At 54.7% G+C, this 21,154-nt stretch overlaps 1 protein-coding gene across 1 annotated transcript; it reads right to left on the bottom strand.

Annotated features, from left to right (window-relative positions):
* Positions 1-11,490: 11,490 nt before the first annotated feature.
* On the bottom strand, positions 11,491-17,012 carry RIPPLY1 (ripply transcriptional repressor 1). Its single transcript, XM_065410268.1, has 4 exons — positions 16,906-17,012; positions 16,044-16,119; positions 12,197-12,267; positions 11,491-11,752 (listed from the first exon to the last, which is right to left on the bottom strand). The coding sequence occupies exons 1-4, from the start codon at positions 17,010-17,012 to the stop codon at positions 11,491-11,493; spliced, it is 516 nt and encodes a 171-aa protein (XP_065266340.1).
* Positions 17,013-21,154: the final 4,142 nt, after the last annotated feature.

Below are 21,154 nucleotides of genomic sequence, written 5' to 3'. Positions count from 1 at the left end.
ACATTTGGCCACAGCAGCCAAGAGGTAGCTTCCTGCCACCCAGGTCTTATTCGTAGGCTTAAGCTGCAGTTTGTGTTATTTTTGTTTTCCCCCCTTACTTTGCCAGCTTCGAGTCCAGGCAGATGGCATTGCTCAGTGGCTGCTGGGTACGGCCACCCTAACAGCAAACACGGCTCATACAGCCAGAAAGGCATTGGGCAGGGTTACTGAGCGGGAGGCCAGAACTGGGGAATTATTCGGGAAGGGCCTGGTAGCTGTGGAGCCAGGGAGGGCAGGGGGAGAGGTGAGGCCTTCCACCCTTGTCTGAGGCGACAAGTGCCTTTTAAAAAACAGTCATGGCAGCATCCATAAGAAGCCACAAAACTCTTCCCCCTGCACCTGCACTCAGCCTCCTCACTGGCACAATACATATAACAAAGAGCTGCATACCTGGCACAGAGCAGCCCTCGTCCCCCGGGTCCTCCTGCTGGCTCAGCTCGACCGCTGTCTCCACTGTTAGGTCTGGATCCTGGCATGCCCCAAGCAGATCCCGAGATCCCAGCAAGATCCCTGGCCTCTCCCAGTCTGGCTTCAGAACCAGGGCTATCCTCAGCTCTCAGCGGAGCACCACACGCAGCCTCTGTGCCATGCAGCAGCACATCAGGCTGCACACAAGAGCGAGCAGGAAGGATTCAGTGTAGCTCTTTAAAGATCAAACATGCTTTTCCCACCCTGCTATTATTGTCCCAGCTTTATCATACTGAACCATCGGGCCCTTGATATTGTCCCAGCACAGCTCGCTAGTCCGAGCAGCGGCCATTGCAGTGGGTTACTTGGCTGTTCACTTACATAGCGACTGCAGGGCCTGGGTCACCTCCCCTCCCCAGCTAGTCACCAATGCCCACAGCACTCTCAGATCTGCCCATACCATGCTCCCAGGAAATCCTCCTCAGAGCCATGCTGGCGACTGGAGCAGAACAAAGTCAAATTGCTGCTGAAGAAGTGGGTTGTTGTGAACACAGTGCACAAATGAGCGCCACCGCCTGGGCAGCACAGGTAACAGGCCCCAAGCCAAATGGCCCCCTGTGCCACGCAGCATAGAAAGCAGACCAGGCAGGCTGCCTAAGCAGTGACCAGTACACTGTGGGAAGGGCAGAGCAGGACTCCATGCACGACTGGGGCTATTATGCCAGCGATCCGTGCCCACTCTGGCTTGGTAAGGTGGTGAGAGCAAGGCTGAGCCAAATGGTGGCATAACTGAAAATGCACAGTTGGGTGGGGGTGCCTGGTGTGTTACAGGTGTGCGAGAGGGACCAGCAATTCACCCAGCTACTCTACTGGACACCAGACTCTGACTCTGCAGCCAGGGAACATACAGCAAAGAGATGCGCAGGAAGAGATAAAGCCATGCCTCATGCCTCTGATCCTAGAAGGAGCCAAGACACTGCCCCACCTCTGAGATCCAAGACAACACAGACTATTCCCTACCATCTTCTCAAAGAGGAGGCTGCCAGCCCTTTCCCCCACCACGTGCAAGAGACCCGTCCCCCCCACACCTCTTCCTCCAGGAGGGGTGGAGAGACCACGCTTGCCCCTCCCTGCCCTTGAGGCCCTCATTGGGAAATACTTACTTGCCATGCTGCCTTGCTCAGATACTCAGGGCTCTCACCTACCTGTTGGGAAGAAAATGGGAGAGTCACGGAGCGCTCAAAGTCGCAGGCCCTTGGTTCCAAGCCCTTGGTCACACGAGTAGCAGGGACTGATCCATGGGGAAAGATGGCTTTTTCTGGAGCCTGGGCAGCCTGCTGCAGGTCCCAGCTGAGCTCTATATACCCATCGTCTCTACAGGAAACCATGACCCACCCAATACTGCCTCCAGGCTCCTTTGGTACACACCACACGTCACAGAATGGCAGCTGGCCCTCGCCAGCTCATCCAACCCGCTTTCAGCCCTCCCACCCCACATATCCATTCGGCATCTGATCTGCCCCAAGATCCCCTTGTTTCAAGACAGAGCATATCAGCGGCTCTGCATAACCCCAGAGTGCCCAAGAAGCAGGCCACAAGGCCTACAGGGATTCCCGTCAGTCAGCTCAGGGCATCTTTGTCTCTCAGTGAATAAATGTGCCCCACTTCAGTAGGAGAGGGTAAAAACACCCCCATGGCTTCTGCTCCATCACATCATGCAGGAGAGATGTAGCACACTCCGGTCCCCACGCATTAACTGGCTGCTTCATATCATCTAGCCTCAGGCTGGCGGGCAAGAGGCATAGAACATGCAGGCTTGCAAAGTGCTTTACAACCTCTCCCCACGACAGCAGACTTTATAGTTCACTGCCAGGCTACGTCCAACATCCGCTACCCTAACATTAACTACCCTTCACCCCAAGGCCAGCGCCTCTTACGTGGCCAGGAAAGCTCTGCCAGCCAGTCTAAACCCACAGTGTGCACTTAGGAGCCTTACTGGTCTGAGAATTTACAGCCCAATCCTGCAACCTGCTGAGGCCAGGTCTATACCACAAAGTTTTCCTGGAATAGTTATGTAGGGCAGGGGTGTGAAAAAATCCACACCGCTGACCAACACAGCCAGGCTGCCAAAAACCTCCATGTAGATGCTGCTATGCCAGCACAAGTCCTTTTACCAGCATAGCTTATGTCGTTTGGGCAAAAGATCTCTTTATGCCACATCTCCTCTAGGTGGCTCTATTAGCATAGCTACTAGTATAGCCTCTCTCATGTAGACTGCTTGGGGTGTTCTCAGCTCCCTGAGGCAGTAGGAATTGAGGATGCTCAACCACCTCGCAGAATCAGGCCCTTGAAGAAGAGAGTTTGGACACCTGGGTGCATACAGAACCGTGTCCATAAAATGAAAGATGAGCCAGATGGCCAGGAGCCCAGAGCCAACCCAGAGGGCGAGAAACAAACAAGATTTCTTCACCCAGAGGTGCTAGATCAAAGCCGATCTCCACAGCACACAGATACTGTACTACAGGCTTGAAAACTGCACTTGGCACCTGCTAGCTTTAGAGTGAATACACCAGCCACATGAAGGAAGAAACACCCCCTTTACCCCCCCCCCCACTGAGAGCTCCTGCCCACAGAATGTAAGCTGTTTGGGGCAGGGACCATCCACTCTGAGTTTGTACAGCACCTGGCACATAGGGGCCCCAGTAATGCATCAGGGCCCAAGGCACCACTTCAACACAAGTTGAGTAACAGTAATATAGTAATAGTATCCCCAGCCGCTAGAAAGAGAGGGTGCTGGAATGCACTGCTTAGGGGGCTTGAGCAGCCTGCTACTCTATCCTTCCCCCACCTCCCGGCTACTGCTACTCTACCCAAGCCCCTCAACAGCCTCCAGTTTATTTATTTTTGAGCCCTTCTCCTCCATGAACAGTTCCAGTGGATGCTTCTGCTGTTCACAGCTTTCCCGCATACCTGCGGAATGACAACTGCTGACTGTTTCACTGCTGCTCAGCCTACTGAATAGCAGCAGTGCAAATGAGAAGAGTTCCATTAATGCTGCACGGCAAAACTAACAGCACAGTAGTGGTGCTACAGCTGTCAGCAAACTCAGGAAGGCAATACTACATTTGGAAGGTTAACTTGCTGTAAACAATGAAATCACATTGTGTAGAAGTGTCTGGTGTCCCTCCACAAACAGGAGCCATTTCCTATTCACCGGTGACAAGTGGATCCTTCAGACTCTATTCTACCACCTCCCCATTGTGCTCTGCTAGCCAGCTCAAGCCCATGATGCATCATTACAGGAATTCCCTGGCATTTCTCCCCACATCTCAGATCTGCACAGCAGAACCCATTCCCCTCATTCTGACCATGTAATACAGTGGCACAATTCCATCCAGGGGCTCTAGTGACACTGCAAACCAGAGAAGTAAAAAGATTCTCACCGGACTTTACTTTTATTATTGGGGGGGGGGGGGGGAGAAACAACAAGAAATAAAAACTACACTAGTCTGAGGGCCAGGATTTACAATACTCAGATCTAGATCAGTCCTTAAGTAGCTCAGCAACAGTTTCTAAGCCCAATTACTTTACTCACCAGTGCTAGAAATAAATGTCACATCTCTTCAAAACCCACAAATCTAAGGCTTCCAGTAGCACAGAGCAGTTGTTTCTCACCCCAACAGGGCAGGGAGTAGTGAACCTTGCACACAACCTCTTTTTGGTTATTACTAACATTTCTATCCACCAACACCACAACTGTGTCTTACATGATTTTAAAAGCTGTTGTATCAAGAATGGTTAGACATAGAAAATAAGTCTGTAGCCATATGGAATGCACATTTCAATGGCCTAAAGCATTCATCTCTAGCAGTCTGTGAAATATTGACTGCAAAATACATGCTGGAATTAAAGTGGAGATGAAGGAAGAAAGCAAGATAACCTGATTTTACAGTCTGCTATCTCAGATAGCACCAGGGGCTAGGAAGACAGATTGGACCAATATAGATGTTTTCAACACTGGAAATTTTTTCTAAGGTCTGGTTAGCCCAATAGAGGAAACTTTGGTCCCTAAAACATTGATGTGACACAGGTTGAGAACTTGTAACTATCCAATTGGATCTTCTATGGACTATAACGTGGTCAGTTGCATCGGCTATAATCAGGGGTTGCTTTGGTCTGGTTAATTTTTGCTTATGTTCAGTTTTCATTAAGAAATAAAAAATTATGTGACAACAGGAGAGGGTTATACACAAACCCTCATCTTCATCAACAATACTTAGAAGGGACAAGGTGGTCTACAATCATTAATTTATCCTCACACAAGTCAGTGGCAAGAGCTGGGATTAGAAATCAGGAATCCTGGCTCATTAGGCCACACGGTGTCTCTGATAAGCAGCGGTGTACACCCCTCTTCAGAAAAGACACATTTCAGGGGGTAGGGGTATGAGTGTGTGGGGAGGGGGGCATCATTTTAAGAAAAGCTGATATTTTAAGCTTAGTTATAAGATTGAGGCCAGGCTGGTAATACTTGAACTATGCATGCAAGGGGCCAGCTGATGGGATGCAGGTCATGTGAGGAAGGTGAATATATTCCTAGCACAAAGGAGTAAGGCTATTTAATCCAATGGAAAAACAACCTGGTAGATATGAGCTTCAATATTCATGTGTATACTATACACATGATTGGCGTGCATGTATCATAGCAGCAAGTGACATGTATTTATATATAAATACATTTATATTCTGGGCACGAATTTCACATTTCAAAACACACCAGCATTATAGGCACCCATACAAAACACAGGGTCTGGAACTCAAAATACTCCACCTCGAAGGACACTGAAGAGTTAATTTTTTCTGCCTAAGGATGACAAAAACCTGAGGAACCCAAACCCAGAGCCCAGCCTCAACACCCACCCGATCGGTTCCCCTCCCTCCTTCTCCGAACAGTGTTTTCCTCCTCTATAAATACACCATCAATAGGAGGTTGCCATGGCAATGGTGAGGAGGCGTGAGGGATACAGCAATGGGGATGCTGATGCAGTCACACATTCGTGTCTTCCAGACCTCGCAACCCCCGGGCTCCCTCCATCCAACGATGATGCTGTGGAAACCGTGCTGGTAGAATATGGTGTCCTCTGCCTCTAGCAATACAGGCAGACTCTGCGTGGGTGTGTGGTCTGGGGGAAGGATGTACGCAGACAGAGAGGTTAGCCAGAACCCCTGATCCTCTTGCCAGCACAGGAGCGGGCTGCGGGATTCCATAACACCACTGACGTGTGGTGGCACGTCGGGAGGCTGCCGGATTGCTGGGCGTCATACCGCCAAGGATGCCAGCTGCTTTGCAAGTTCGAAGAACTATTTTTGTTTTCAAAGCCAAGAGCAACACATCGGGGAAGGCTCCACAGGCTCCAATTCTCAGAGACCACAAAGCCCCATGGTGGCCAGGATGCCATCCCCACAAACCAATCCACAAACCCTCAATGGGACCAGAATTCGTCCTAAACCAATCCTAAAACTCACCAGGTTTGGAGTGTATGCTCACAAACAGCTGTGTAAGCTGATATGTACCAGCCAGGCACCTTCCACCCTCAGCCCCCTGGACCTGCCCCGAATCCCACTGTAGCCAGTGAACACACCTTCCCCCACAGTCCACAGCACCCACACACCCTAGCAGATACTTTCCCAGCTCCTCGGAGCTTAGCACTCAAGTACCGATTCGTTTCACTCTTCCCTCCATTGCCATCATGCTTCCCCTTCCCCCCTCTCCATCCCAACCCCTCTTTCCTTCCCCACCACTTCCCTGACATTCCTGCCTCCCTCCTGATTCCCAAAGGCAGACTCAACCCCCTTCCTCTCTATTCCAGTCCCCAAAGCTCCAATCCCACCCTCCCACTCAATCCCCTCTTCCGGTACTGTCCCTCACCCCTCTTCTAGCACACCCCTCAGCCTCCCACTCAGTCTCTACTGCACCCCCAATTTCCACAGCCCTGGGTTGTCTCCAGCTCCTAAAAATTCATACTACTTCATGCTACCCTGTCCCCTCCTGCCCCATTTCTTCCCCCCTTCCCCTCCACTTCCCAGTGCCCCCACCCCAGACATCCATCTCATCTTCCTCCAGCCCCCCTGCCCCTTCCCCATACCCATGCCTCTATCCACCCCACCATCCCTATGGGCCCCCTCCCCATATCCACTCCTCTATCCACCCCCCATCCCTACAGGCCCCCTCCCATTGGCCTTTCCTCTAGCCTCCTGGCCCTTCCCCTCCATCTCCCCACCCCCCCAACCCAAACCTACACCCCCATCCCCCTCCCCAAACCCCTTCTCCTCTCATCCTCTGCCCCTTGCCCTATTCCCCCACCCCATGACCCTATCCCATGGCCCTCCCCTCTGTCCGAGCCCTATGCACCCTAAACCCCCACCCCTTCTCCCCTCTGCATGACCCCTGCCCATCCACCCCATACCTCTTACCCCTCCCCCCCTCCCCATGACCCCTTCCCCATCCATCCCCTCCCCATCCACCCCTTCTCCCGTCCCCATTTTCCCCACCCCTTCGCCCCTCGCCATGATGACCCCCACCCCATACTCCTCACCATGACCCCCTCCTTGTACTTCCCATTACCCCCTCGCCTTGCCCTAGTCCGCACCCCACTCCCTCCCCTCGGTACCTCATGCCCGCCGCAGCTCCGGGCTCCCCGCGCGCACACACACAGAGCCGCCGGCTCCCCGCCCGCCCGGCGCAGCCCAAGCCTGCAGCCACCAGTGTCCACCCGCAGACAAGGGGCGGGGCGGGGCCGAGCAGCCCTCGCTGTCCAATCACAGAGCGGGGGCGGAGCTGGCAAACATCTATGGCCAATCATTCAGCCGCTAAGGCGTGAGCGCTCCATCTAGACTGCCCAATCACAAAATGGAAGGGGAGGGACGCCTCTCCCACTGTGACCAATCAGCGTGGCAGAGGCGGGCGTTGCCGCCTGCTGTGTCCACTCAGAGGGCAGCCTTTGAAGGAAGGGCCGTCCCACTTCTGGGTTTGAAGGCCTCTGCGCCGCAGGGTACTCTGGGAGTTGTAGTTCTGATGGCTGGGTCATGCCAGGACGCTGCAGGGAGTGAGCACGAAGCTGTGGGCGGTGTCTCCGCTCGCTGCGGCTCTGATGCGCCCCTCACCGCAATGTCTGGGCCCATGATCGCACCAAGCCAGGGCCTTGTTGTGTGTGGCTGCAGAGGGATCTGGCTCCACCATTCATGTTCAGCCACTATTCTCCACTTGCCCCAGACTTGGAAGGAAGTTGCTCCCTGGGGAGGCCTGCCTGGGCTCATGGGGATGGGTCTCTTTGCTATAGGCCCATCCCTGTTGTGCCTAGTACTTACCCACACACACAGTAAGGGACAGGCCCTGCCCAGAGAGCTCACAGGTCGTGCCGACAGGGCAGTTAAAGACATGGGCCAGGCTCACCCTCTGACAGGTAGTAGCACATCCCACTGCCAGCTGAGCTCAAACCCCAGAAGCATTTTTTTTTTTTAAATTAATGGAGATATCCTATCTCTGGAAGGAACATCAAGTCCAGCCCCCTGCCTTCACTAGCAGGACCAAGTACTGATTTTACCCCAGATCCCTAAGTGGCCCCCTCAAGGATTGAACTCACAACCCTAGGTTTAGCAGGCCAATGCTCAAACCACTGAGCTATCCCTCCCCCTGTTAACAACAACAACAGAGAAGGGCTCAAACCAAACACTTCCGAGCTGCAAACGTTGGTCCCAGCACCACATGTCGCAGCTTATAAATAACTAAAACGATGATGACTGATGGTGCTCTGCACTTCTACAGTGTCTATCATCTAAGGCTCTTACAACAACACCAGGGAGGAAATGGGGATAAACTGGCCACAAATAAACTTAGGCTGGAAATTAGAAGGCTTCTAACCATCACGTGAGGGAGGTTCCAGAATAGTGTCCCAATAAGGACTAGTTTTAAAATGGAGCTTGGTATATTTATGAACAGGATGATATGAAAGAGCTGCCTGCAATAGCAGGCAACTGGACCTGATGACCAAGGAGGTCCCTTCCAGTCCTGAGGGTTACCACTTGTCCAGGTTTTCCCAGGATCATCCCTTGTTTGAGGTAGCTGTCCTGGGAGAATCTATAAGGGGGCTCAGTACGCTCTGGCAGTTGTCTAGGTTTATGGGTTTAGCCTCAAGATCATCCCTGATGTCCTGTTTTTTTGTACCTCAGAGGAACCAACCCTACCAGTCACATAAAACCCAGCTTGATTCTCAAACTTTAGGTGGAGACTAGAGTGCAGGATTCTCTTTTTGACATATAAAATGAGGCCCTTACTATGGGAGTGCAGGAGGCAGGGTCCACACAACTGTAGCTAAGAAACATTGATTTAAAGGGGAACAGTAAAGTGTTGTTTAAATTGAGGGTATCAGTGATTGGTGCATAATATGGAGAGCATAAGCTGCCTATTAGCTAGAAATCAACATTTTCCCCAGCTGAATCAAACTGAGGGGGGATCCATGCTCTTAAATGACAGAAGGAAAGGTCGGTGAACTCGAATGGGTTTTGCCAACTCAAGAAATAGCTCAGGAGGTTCACATAATCTCCAGTTCTACAGTAAAATGTTAACTAAAGTGCAACACGCCTAATGTCCACCAGGTGTCAGTAGCTGCTAATATTTTAAAAAGGCCTGACAGCACAATAATTAGGATGGGTATCAATTAGAGGTCCTGGAGTTTTCATTACAGTTTACAAGTAGCATAGGTTTTTGTTTGGAGGCTGTGTTTTAGAACTGGGACCCTTATAACAATACTAATACCTATAAGAACATAAGAATGGGCATACTGGGTCAGATCTATGGTCCATCTAGCGCAGTATCCTGTCTTCCAACAGTGGCCGGTGCCAAATGCTTCAGAGGGAATGAACAGAACAGGGCAATTATTGAGTGATCCATCCCCTGTCATTCAGTCCCAGCTTCAGGCAGCCAGAGGCTTGGGGATCTGAGAGTCAAGCTGGGTTCTTCCTGGCTCAGGATACCCAGCAGGATTAAAGATTCTGCAGCTGGAACGTAGCTGACAATGGCATGGATGATCCTTGAGCCAGAACAGATTCAGAGCTAGGGTGGCTCTGCAGGGCTGCCCGTAAAAGCTCATTTCTGTACACAGAGGCAGCAGCTATGACTCGGGAAGGGCTGACACCTGAACTTGTACCAAAACCACAACCCAGCTTTGGAGTCCCACCTCTTGTTATTTCAGTGTAGGTCTGTATGGACAGCTGTTTCACCTGTTCTGATTTGCTCCTGACTTAAGAACACTCAGAAGAAGGCACTTTGACTCTGGGATAAAATCGCCCTTCCCCAGGGTTTGTCTACATGGACATTGCACCAGTCAAACTGGTGGGGTCACATTGCAGCCACTTTAGTTAAGCTGCTGCAAATGCATGCGTGGGCCCAGCGCTGGGCATCCTCAGCAGACGTGACCCTCATCGCCTCTATGAGCCTGCTCACTCACCCTAAGAGCCAGCCTGAAAGAGAGGCAGGTGGGAGTGGGGAATGGGTCTGAGGAGATGGGGGCATTGGATGTTCAAACAGCAAATATGCTCACCCCTCAGTCAATTCAGCAGCATCTTCTAGCAGCATGACTAGAACTCGAATCTCCTGATTCCCGGTGCAGAGCTTTAACCACTAGACCTTGCTGTCACGCTATTAGTTCAGGAAGTCAGAGCTATTTTTGTAGTGAAGAATGGGCAGGCGTGGTTCCCCTCTGTGGCTCTGGGCCGTGCTGCATTCGACCACTAGATGGGGATATTTAAGCAGTTTGACATAAAATGAGAGTTTCCTGTCCCTGAATGCCACTGTAGATTCTGCTCTGAGCCCGACCGCATGGCAACGCTGGTGTAGTGGCGGGCATTGGCACCCCCCGCAGCCTGCCCCAGCCCCGTTAGCCTGCAGGGCTGCATTGTCCTTGCCTGATGACACCTGGCCCCAAGTGCTAACGGAGAGGGTGCCCCAGGTCAGAGCACAGATTGGCACCTGGCCTGGCCAGCAATGTAGTCCTCGCCCCACCCAGCCGCCTGCCCCCTGCAAACAGAGGTGCAGGTCGGAGATGCCATAATCTTGTGCCCGGCTCCAAGGACAGCAGTCAGACCTTGGAGCAAGGGGGTATCTGCTAATCTGGCACTTCCCTCTGCCTTGTGGGGCCCCTCTCGTCCCCTCCTCCCCACCTTCTATTGGACACATTGATGACCCTGCCCTGCTCCCACCAGGTCATTCCCCCACCCAGTCCCTCCCTCAGTCACACATGTGCCCACTTCCCCATGGTAGCCCGATTTCCTGGCCATGGACTCCAGAGTGCCATGAACCCTGATGTTAGAGCATCACATGCTTTATTTCACTCGTCAATGCCCTGCTGTACATTAACCCCCAGAACATACAGACTAAAACCCAGGGGCACAGCTGAGCTCCACCTGGGCACCAGCGCCCCCCAGTGGGGGCAGATACCCCCTCGGGGTTATGGGGAGCAGGCTGGAACACTCACTCTGAGCCCAGCTCCCGCAGCGTTGTCTGGGCAGGCTTCTTCTTTGAGACCCCTCACCCGGTTCCCAAAGGGGCTGGTGCAGTAGAGAAAGCTGGCCTCTGCCCTCGGCCCAGCCCCGCTCCCCAGCACTAGGCAGGCATTGCTCAGGGGACGTCGTGGTCTGGAATGGGAGAGTCCTTTCCCTGGCAGACACTTAGCCCAGCCGCCCCGAGCTCTGACTGCTCACCTGGGACAGGCGCGGGGGCCTCTCGCCTCCAGCAGGACCATCTTGGAGTTTTGCAGCCCTGGGGTTTGAACTGTGCCCCCTAGTGGAGAGACCTGAAAATGCTTCCAAACAACCCTCTGGCCCCCATCACCGCACACACACACACCGGTGTAGGATGGCAAGGACCAGGGTCCTGGCACCTTGGGGTGGAGTCTCTGGCAGGCTCCTTTACCGACAGCACCGGGGAAGGTTGTGTGGCGTTTATCCCCACAGCTGAGTCTTGCCCAGGTGCGCTGGGCACTGTGAGGGTCACTTCAGACAGAGCTTTATTGGCTGGCTGACCCCAGCTGGCCCCTGATGACAGCCTGCCTCCTGCCGTAACACAGACTCCTCCGCCTGCTGCCCCCACTCCTCCACCTGCCCTTCCTCCCCCCAGCCTTCCTCCTCTTCCTCCTCCTCGCTGTCAGAGTCCTCATAGAGGCTGATGGTGGCTTGCACGGGGAAGTTCTCCAGCAGCTTCTCCCCCTCACTGTACAGGTAATCGAAGGACTTGGAGCGGGGCCAGAAGAGTCTGTGGGGAAAAAGACACTTGAGAAATACAGGTTCCTTCGCTTCCTCTTTGGAAAGCCCAGGGGTGTGAAAGGGGCAGCACATCCTGCATGGGGCCCAGCACTGAGCTAGCAGGGGGCTGCAGGTTAGGAGTGAGAGGCATCAGCACAGCTGCGTGGGGCTGAGGACTGAGGGGCATCAGCACAGCTGTGTGTGGGGAGCCCAGTGGTAGAGTAGCAGGAGTGGGGCTGCAAGGCAGGCTTGCGGGGCAAAGGCAGAGCTATGGGGCAAAGGCAAGGCGGGACTGGCCAAGCAGGGGGGTGCTGCAGGGCTGGCCAGTGGGGCGTTGGCCAAGCCAAGTGCACAAAGCTGACGCTCCACTCTAGCCAGCACCATGAGCGCTGGTTACCCGCCCCAGCGAACAGAAGCAAGCAGCCTGCGCGCCGGCACTGTGGGCTGCACGTACCTGACGGGGTGCCGGAACAGTGCTGATGCCTTGCCTGAGCCACCATCCACCAGCATCTCACTGCCGCAGGCCTTGGGAAACACAGAACAGGAATTCGGATCCATGCCTTCAGCACCTACGCTGCAGCCTCCCCCCAGCATGGGGGATGGGGCGAGTTAGGATCCCTGTGGGGACTGATGGGATTCCAGGGGCAGGGACGGGGGATGCAGTAGGTACACTGGGAGAGCCCAAGGGTCTCTAGCTGGGAAGAATAGGCTGTAACTAAGCAAAGGAAAAGTTAGTTTGACTAGCAGGAAAGATTGGCCTGCCAGTGGATCTCTTGGGCCATGGGATCATCTCTCAAGGGAAGCAGGGGCAGCTCCGGCACACAGGACCCACCAGCCTAGATCAAAGATCGGCCACTTGCAGTGCTGTTGTAGCAGGGTTGGCCCCAGGAGATCAGAGAGACAAAGTGGGTGAGGTCATGTCTTCTATTATCTTAATATCTCTCACCTAGGGAAGTTGGGCCAATAAAAGATATGACCTCACCCACCTCATCAGACTAGATCAGAGGCTAGGTCCACGTGGCCTGTCTCTGGCTGGAGCCAGCAGTCAAAAAAGCTAACAGAATGTTGGCAATCATTAAGAAAGGCATAGATAATAAAACAGAAAATATCATATTGCCTCTATATAAATCCATGGTATGCCCACATCTTGAATACTGCATGCAGATGTGGTCGCCCCATCTCAAAAAAATTAATGGAGATATCCCATCTCATAGAACTGGAAGGGACCTTGAAAGGTCATCAAGTCCAGCCCCCTGCCTTCACTAGCAGGACCAAGTACTGATTTTGCCCCAGATCCCTAAGTGGCCCCCTCAAGGATTAAACTCACAACCCTGGGTTTAGCAGGCCAATGCTCAAACCACTGAGCTATCCCTCTCCCCCCCGATGTGTTGGACTTGGAAAATGTTCAGAAAAGGGCAACAAAAATGATTAGGGGTATGGAATGGCTTCCGTATGAGGAGACAGTAATAAGACTGGGACTTTTCAGCTTAGAAAAGAGACAACTAAGGGGGGATATGATAGAGGTCTATAAAATCTTGACTGTTGTGGAGAAAGTAAATAAGGAAGTGTTATTTACTCCTTCTCATAACACAAGAACTAGAGGTCACCAAATGAAATTAATAGGCGCTACATTTAAAACAAACAAAAGGAAGTATTTCTTCACACAACGCACAGCCAACCTGTAGAACTCCTTGCCAGAGCATGTTGTGAAGGCCAAGACTATAACAGGGTTCAAAAAAGAACTAGATACGTTCATGGAGGATAGGTCCATCAATGGCTATTAGCCAGGATGGGCAGGGATGGTGTCCCTAACCTCTGTTTGCCAGAAGCTAGGAATAGGTGACAGGGGATGGATCACTTGATGGTTACCTGGTCTGTTCATTCCCTCTGGGGCACCTGGCATCGGCCACTGTCGGTAGACAGGATACTGGGCTAGATGGACCTTTGGTCTGACCCAGTATGGCCGCTTTTATGTTCTTATGTTCAGCACCAGCTGCTGCAGAGGGAGATCCTGCAAGCAGGTGGTGAGGGACTAACCTCCCCGCAGGGAGAGTGGCGTCCTTACCCCCAGTAGTAAGAGTCGGGCTCATAGCCCGAACACGGAGGGATCATACCTTTTGCAAAGCTCTAGCTGATTTAATTTTGCCATGGTGCCTATTCTAACCCCAGGATGTTAGAATCCTTTTATGAGCCCTGCTAAACTCTCGGCCTCCACGATGCTTTGTGGCAGAGAGCCGTAGGCTAACTGTGTGGTGCCCGGAAGGAAAGTATTTCCTTGAACCAGTTCTGAATTTGCCTCCCACCAGCGTCCCCTTGTTCTTGTGTTAGACTCAGACCCAGCACAGATGCATGCGCTGCAGGGAACAGCCTGCATTGGCCGGAAGAGGACATGGGTCTTTTCCCAGCTCTGGAGTGTCCCGTGCTTTCTCTGTGGGATCAGGCAGGATAGGAGAACAGCAATGGCATGAGATGAAGAGAGGGGACATTTAGGCTGAATAGCAGGGAAAGGTTCCTGCTCGTGAGATGGGGGAGGCTGTGGGACCTGCTCCCAGTAGAGGGTGGGGAGCCCTGTTCTAGCCTGGCCGGGACAGCAGCCTTGGCATGAGGAGCCAGCTGCCCTTCCGGGGCTTTGTCGTCTCTCCTGGGATCTGTAGCTCCTTTGCCTGCTGGTATTCTCCAACGGGGCAGGGCCCATGAGCAGTGCAGGGAGTAGGGAGGCCATGCTGGCCGCTCCCCATCCCTGGGGGGATCACACCCAGCAAGGCAGATTTCCTTTCCTTCCGGCTGGCTGCCACCCACGCTGAGAGGTGAGCCCACTGAGGGGATGCGGCCCGGCCTCCTCCGCCCACCCCAGCCTTGCTGAACACACTCCCTGGTGCCCACAGCAAAGAGGGCCAGGGAGGAAGCTGGCTCTACCCTCGGGAGGGCTTTATCCATTGTAATCTCCCCCCGTGCCAAACCCCTGCCCAGCGTCACTAACCCCTGAGGAATCCCGGCCCTGGCCAGGGAAGAGGCGTCCCTTTCCCACCACCCAGAGCTCTCTGAAATCTAACCCCCCACAGCAGCTACCCAGGGAGAGCCAGCCCTGCCAGCAGAGAAGCCAGCCTGGCACTGGCCTACACTACCCACTGCAGGGAGGGGGCTCATTTCACAGCCGCTTGCCTTCAAAAGGAGAGACTGTGCCAGCTGGGAGGGGTGGGGGAAGGTGCCCTGGCTTCCAGAGAGGTCTGCCTGCCAGCCTCCAGGGTGCCAGGATGGGGAGGTGGCTGCCTGTCAGCCTCCAAGGTGCTCCAGCCGGGGGGTCTGCTCACCAGCCTCCAGTGGGCACCAGCCAGGGGGGAGGGTCTGCCCACCAGCCTCCAGGGATGCCAGCATAGGGAATGGCTTCTTGCCATCCTTCAGGGGGTTCCAGCCAGGGGGCTCTGTCCACTAGCCTCCAGAGGGCACCAGTCAGGGGGGTCTGCCTGCCACCCTCCAGGGGTCACCAGTGGGGGGGATCTGCCCACCAGACTCCAAGGGGCACCAGCTGGGGAGGTCTGCCCCACCCCCCAGCCTCCAGGAGGTGTCAGCCGGGGGAGATCTGTCCACTAGCCTCCAGTGGGATGTGAATGGATCCCATGCATCAGGATGCCAGGACCTGCACTCAAAATAACATTGCTTGGCTCCCACCTCACGCCCCCCTCAGTCCTTTTCTGCCCCTGCCCCCGAGTGGTCCCTGTGTGCAGCCCAGCGAGCCCGTGGAGCTCACAGGTTAGAGGTGGAAAAGGCCCAGCAGCTCAGCCTGTCCATCTCCTGGGGCCAGCACAGGATCTGGCCCTGTCAGGTGCTGTCCAGCCCTAGCTGTAAAAAAGTGCTGAGGGATGGATCTGCCCTGGGAGCCAGTCACCCAGTCCCCCGATCTCGCGGCCAGGCAGCTTCCCATGAGCTCCATCCTGAATTCCCACTCTGCAGTGCGTCCAGTCAGGCGAGCTGAAGCCCTGGGCCTCATGGAAACAGAGCTGGAGGTCACCCAAGGCCAGCTCCCTGGAGCCCCAATCAGTCCCTGCTGGACAGCGACTAGCAGTGTGGGGCCCAGAGCTGAATGCAATAACCCCAGGGGTTGGGGCTGGCAAAAGAACCCAGGGGAAATGTCTCGGGAACGAGGCTGCTCAGCCTAGGGAAGCTGTGATGCAGAGATCTGCAGAGTTGAAGGGCGAGCACCCAACCCCGCCCTCAGACCCACCTTGAGCCCCAGAGGGACCAGGTGAATTCTAGGGCTGGGCCGAGCTGGATACCCTCTGATCAGGGAGGGTGAAACTCACCGGGTCTGTGTGGTCCCTGTTCTGCCTGCACAGGTCCTTTGCAGTGGGAAGCCAGGGTCTCCAGAGAGGTGGGGATCTGCGAAGTGAGACAAGGAGAAGGGGCTGGAGCAGGCCAGTCAGTGGTCAGCAGGCCCAGGGTGCTATCGTACTGAGAAGCCCCAGCTCATAACAGCTGAGAGAGCCGTGGCATTGCACAAGCACCAAGGCAAATGCAGGCCCATAGCGCCCGCGTGCCCACACAGGGCGAGGGTGTTCTCAGCACTAAGATCCCTCATCCTGCAGCCCCCCACCCCTTCATCCACACACAAACACAGCCCGTCCCCAGCTCTCCGCCTCCCCCACTCTGGGGGATTTGTTGTTTGTGGGCAGACCCTGCTCCCAGACTGCCAGCGGCTTCACAGGATGAGCCTCGGAAGCCCTACGCTTTGCAGTGCCAAGGGATGGGGGGGCAGGGGAAAGCACTGCACTGCAGCCCCCACCCTAACATTCCCCCAAAAGTAGAGCTCAGGGGTTAAGGGCTAGCGGTGACAGCAGGAGAGTCCCTGCATCCCGATCCTCTGGCACGGCCTCAAGGTGGTCCCTCTGGGCCTCAGTTTCCCCATCTAGGAGGTGGGTTTGGACATGGGGATTGGGGGGCCTGTTTCTGAGCCACCAGGGTAGAAGGGGAGAGAAGTACAAACCCCTTATTAACAATCACAGACAGATGCACCCCGTTCCGTATGAAAAAAAAAACCTCGCCCCTTTGCCAACAGCAGCAAGACGGAGCACCATGCTCCCCCCTCTGCCAGCCCTGTCTCCTCCGACTCAGCTGCGCCAGCCACAGAGCGGGCAAGGGGCACTGTGGCCATAAGATCCTCATTACCTTCCGCCTTGTTCTTGGCCCTGCACAGGGCGCCCGCAGCCCCAGGCACCCAGGGGGCCCCGGAGCCAGCCGGCCAGCCCGAGGGGAGTGGGGACAGAAGCTTCCATGACGTGAGCTGGTGAAGCAGGAGAGAGGTCTCTTTCTCTGGCCTGTCCTAGGAGCCCTTTATAGCCCTCCCGGCCTGGTCGGGGCTGGGGAAGGGGGAGAGCAGGAGGTCCCAGGGTGTCCAGCATGCCCCAGTTGAGTAAACAGCAGCTCAGCGGGAGGCTGGGGGGGCACCGTCAGCTTCAGTGGAAAAACAAAACACAGAAGGGAAAAGTTAGACACCATTTGTGAGAAATGCCCCAGGGGGTCAGGGGGAGCGGGGAGGGGACAATTAATGAGGGTGATTAGGAGCTTTGTCCCCATTACCCTAAGGGAGGGGGCGGGGGGCAGTAACATGGGGAGGAAATGGGTCTGTGCAGGATGGCACAGCTAATGGAGAGAGGGCCAGAAGAAAAGAAAGGGAGGAGGGAGGGGGGGCAAGGAACAGAGGAGGGGAGGAGAGAGAGGCGAGAGATTTCAGGGCTGTAACAAAGCGGTAAATAGGGAAGCAGGCCTGGCTTGGTACCAATGGCGGATTTCTCACTGCGGGCCCATCCGGCTGCCAGGGACACCCACAGGGCAGGGTCGGGCCTTGGGCTCAGAGTCCCTGCTCTGATTGCACTGAGGTCAGGCCACTGCTCTGCAGGCTGGACAGCGCCAGGGCAGCCCAGAGAATCAGCCCCAGCAGCACTGTGCGGGGCTGGATGCACGTAGGGTGACCAGATGTCCCAATTTTATAGGGACAGTCCTGATTTTGGGGTCTTTTTCCTATATAGGCTCCTATTACCCCCCACCCCCGTCCCGATTTTTCACATTTACTGTCTGGTCACCCTAGATGCACGTAGTCAAAAGGATTTGCTGTCTGGGATGTAGGAGCGCAGGGAGCAGCCCTGCAAGGGAAAGCTACACTTTGGATCCTCCTCCTCCTCCTCCTCCGGGGCTGAGCTGCATCCCTGATTGCTGTTCTCAGTGATGGCAGATGACAGAACAAGGAGCAATGGTCTCAAGTTGCAGTGGGGGAGGTCTAGGTTGAATATTAGGAAACACTATTTCACTAGGAGGGTGGTGAAGCACTGGAATGGGTTACCTAGGGAGGTGGTGGAATCTCCATCCTCAGTGGTTTTTAAGGCCTGGCTTGACAAAGCCCTGGCTGGGATGATTTCGTTGGGGATTGTTCCTGCTTTGAGCAGGGGGTTGGACTAGATGACCTCCTGAGGTCCCTTCCAACCCTGATATTCTATGATTCTATGATTGCGGGAGAAACAGGCAGCTGGTACCTCTGGGGCAGCACAAGGCAGCCAGGTCCCCCTAGGCCTGTGTGCTCTGGCAAGAGAGGGATGGATAATTCAGCAGGGGTGACCAATGGGGCAACCCCATTGCAGCTGGGGATTACAGGCCCTGCTTTTGTCCAGCTCTGTGTATTCCAGGACCTTCAGGGAGCCAGCTCCCGCTGCCCAGCCCCACGGCTCTGCAGGAGGGACTCTCTTTCCCAAGCACTCTGCCCTCCCAGCCTGGCGTGAGGCTATGCTACTGCTAGGGGCAGCCCTGTGCGTCTCCCTAAATGAGCTTGTTTTCAGCTGGGCATTGCCAGCAGGTGCTGGGCCGTTAGCAGGGGCTCCCTGGGGAGCGGGACTCTGAAATTTCCTGGCAGACCAGCTGCGCAGAGCCCTCTCACCTGCCCAGGGTGGACAGTCCATGCACCCTCCATTAAGCCCCTGCCAGAGCTGCCTTCCCAGCACTGGGCCCACTCATCCCCCCCACCCCACCTCACCCCTTCTCATTGACAGTGCAAAGGGCGTGCAAAACTGGCCCAGGGCCGAACAGCACCAGCTCACCCCCGCTCCGTACAGGGGATATGCTGCACAGGGCATGAGGCTGGGACCAACCAGGCCCCGTGTCTCACACACCCCCACGCCCCTCTGCTTCCCAGTCTGCCCGTCACCCGACTCCTCTCATCTGGCCTTGAGGAGGCATTGCTCTAGTATCTGCAGCACCAGAGGGAGCCTTTGATAATTATAGCCCCAAAGGGGCCCTAATGAAGCTTTAATAGGATTTGTTATGGGCCTCTGATTAACACTGACTCTACAGTGACATCTCCACCTCCCGCCCTGAGCCGGGCCAGCTTCCCCTTCACCCAGCCCTGGGAAATCTCTACCGCCAGGTTGGGGCCACAGCCCCCACTCCCCCAGCCCCAGCTTTGGGCCGGGAGGAAGGAGTTGGAGGGAATTTTCCCTGCTGAGTCAGCACAGTCCGGACAAACATGCGGGGAGGGACTTTGCACACGGCACACCTGAATCACTGAGCGTTGCAAGCCCTGAGACAGTCTAATGCTGGGTTGGGGGCACGGTCTCTCCTTCGGAGCTGTATCAAGTCAGGCGCATGCTGGGCCCTTCCTCACTGTGGCAGCTGATTTTTCACTCACCTCCGAGGCTGCATGTCTGGAAGCCAGCACTCCGGTTCTTTCCTGTCCATGGTCACAGAGCAGGGATCCGACTTCAACAGGCGACTCTGACCCTAGGGCTGGCCACTGCTCCTGGCAAAGCAATCATTGGCCCTGGAACAAGAAGTTGGAGAAAGGATCCTATGGACAATCCAACTACGGAAAATGCCTGTTGTGAGTATTTCTGAGCTGAGCACTGCAGGACTGAGCATGCTGCTTAGCTATAAAGCGTGCATCACACCCAATGATCACACAAGAGTCTCAAGCTATGAAGCAGCCTCTGCTTTCAGTGCAGAAGCTCGCTCGTGTCTGATTGTTAATACTCAGTACTCGATTTCTTGGTACAAGCTACTCCTCAGCTCGGTAAAACATGTCATTTAAAGTTTACCCCCCAACAGTATCTACCATTACCAGAGAACTCGCCAGCTGCAGCTCTCCGAGCCCTTTACAAAGGGGAGATCAATAAACCAAACCAAAGGGTAGCCCAAGCAGAGATGGGACACTTCAAAAGGAGCCAGGCCAGAGATTCCAAGTCCCCTAGCAACTTCCCTATTGCTGTCAATTTCATATGGAAGGTGCCCACATACAAGGATGATGGGCAGCACAGCAGTATAAAATCATTAGCTAGGCTGTGTTGTTAGCCCCATTTTACAGTGGAGGAAGCTCAGACATGGGGAGGGAAAGGCCCACATCCTCAAAAGTATTTAGGCACCTAGCTCCCATGGCAAGGGGATTTCAATGGGAGTTAGGTGCCTAAATTTGTTTGAAGATCGGAGCCTATGTGACTTGCTCAAGGTCACTGCAAGTCAGTGGGAGCTTTGACGGCCAGGAGACGTCTCCTTTCTGGGCCCACATGGCCACTGGACTGGTGCTGTCCTTCCACCTGTCCATTCACACAGCAGCCTGACATGGAGGCGACCCAGCTCCCGCTGCTTGTTCAACAGAAATAATCAAGGGAAAGAACTTGGGGATTCAGTGCATGGACGGGACCCCAGCCCTGGCCAACCCCATCATGCTGGCTGCTCCAGTGCCTCCGACTGCCCTTTGATTCCAAACAGGAGGGGCCTGTGCTCTGGTCTTTTTGTGGCACATTTAGGGGATCAGTGCTGCTCGGCCTCTGGGGAGTCACGGGGGTTATTCCCCCTCCCAACTGTGTTTGCTCAGGTGCTGTAACGCCAGAAATGTTACCTCCTCTGTGCTGGACCTCTCCCCCATCCCCATTCTCTGGGGCTGGGGTGCCATGCGGCTATCCATACGGGAGCCTGGGCTATGGGGCACTTCACATCACGCACCTGCCGGCTGAGACTAGGGGAAACTGACGCAGGCAGGCAGGGAAACAGCATGCGTCTGATTCCAAACAAGGCCCATTGTGCAGAGCTGCCGCTGGGTGTCGTACAGCAGGGAAAATAACCCTCTTTCCAGGGACGTTCCGTTTTAGGGTCTGATTTGGTGGGGACTCCATGCCAGTTGCTTCCCACCCCTCTTGCTCCATTCTCTGTCCTCATTCTAACCCCAGATTAACTGTCATTCACTTCGAAACAGAGTCAGCAACTATCCCCTCAGCCTCAGCATAGTGTCACGCCAAGAAGCACATGGGTCCTGGCTGATGTAGAATACAGGGCGTGCAAACAGGTAAATAAAAGCAACCTAAACATGATGCTGTAGGATGCCCCACTTTATCCCAGAAGACCCAACTCCAATGATCTGCCTCTTCCCAATTTGCTA

This window comes from Emys orbicularis, chromosome 9 (assembly GCF_028017835.1).
Source record: "Emys orbicularis isolate rEmyOrb1 chromosome 9, rEmyOrb1.hap1, whole genome shotgun sequence".
Taxonomy (NCBI): Eukaryota; Metazoa; Chordata; order Testudines; family Emydidae; genus Emys; species Emys orbicularis.
The sequence above is the reverse complement of the archived record's forward strand: the minus strand, read 5'-3'. Positions and strand labels throughout refer to the sequence as shown.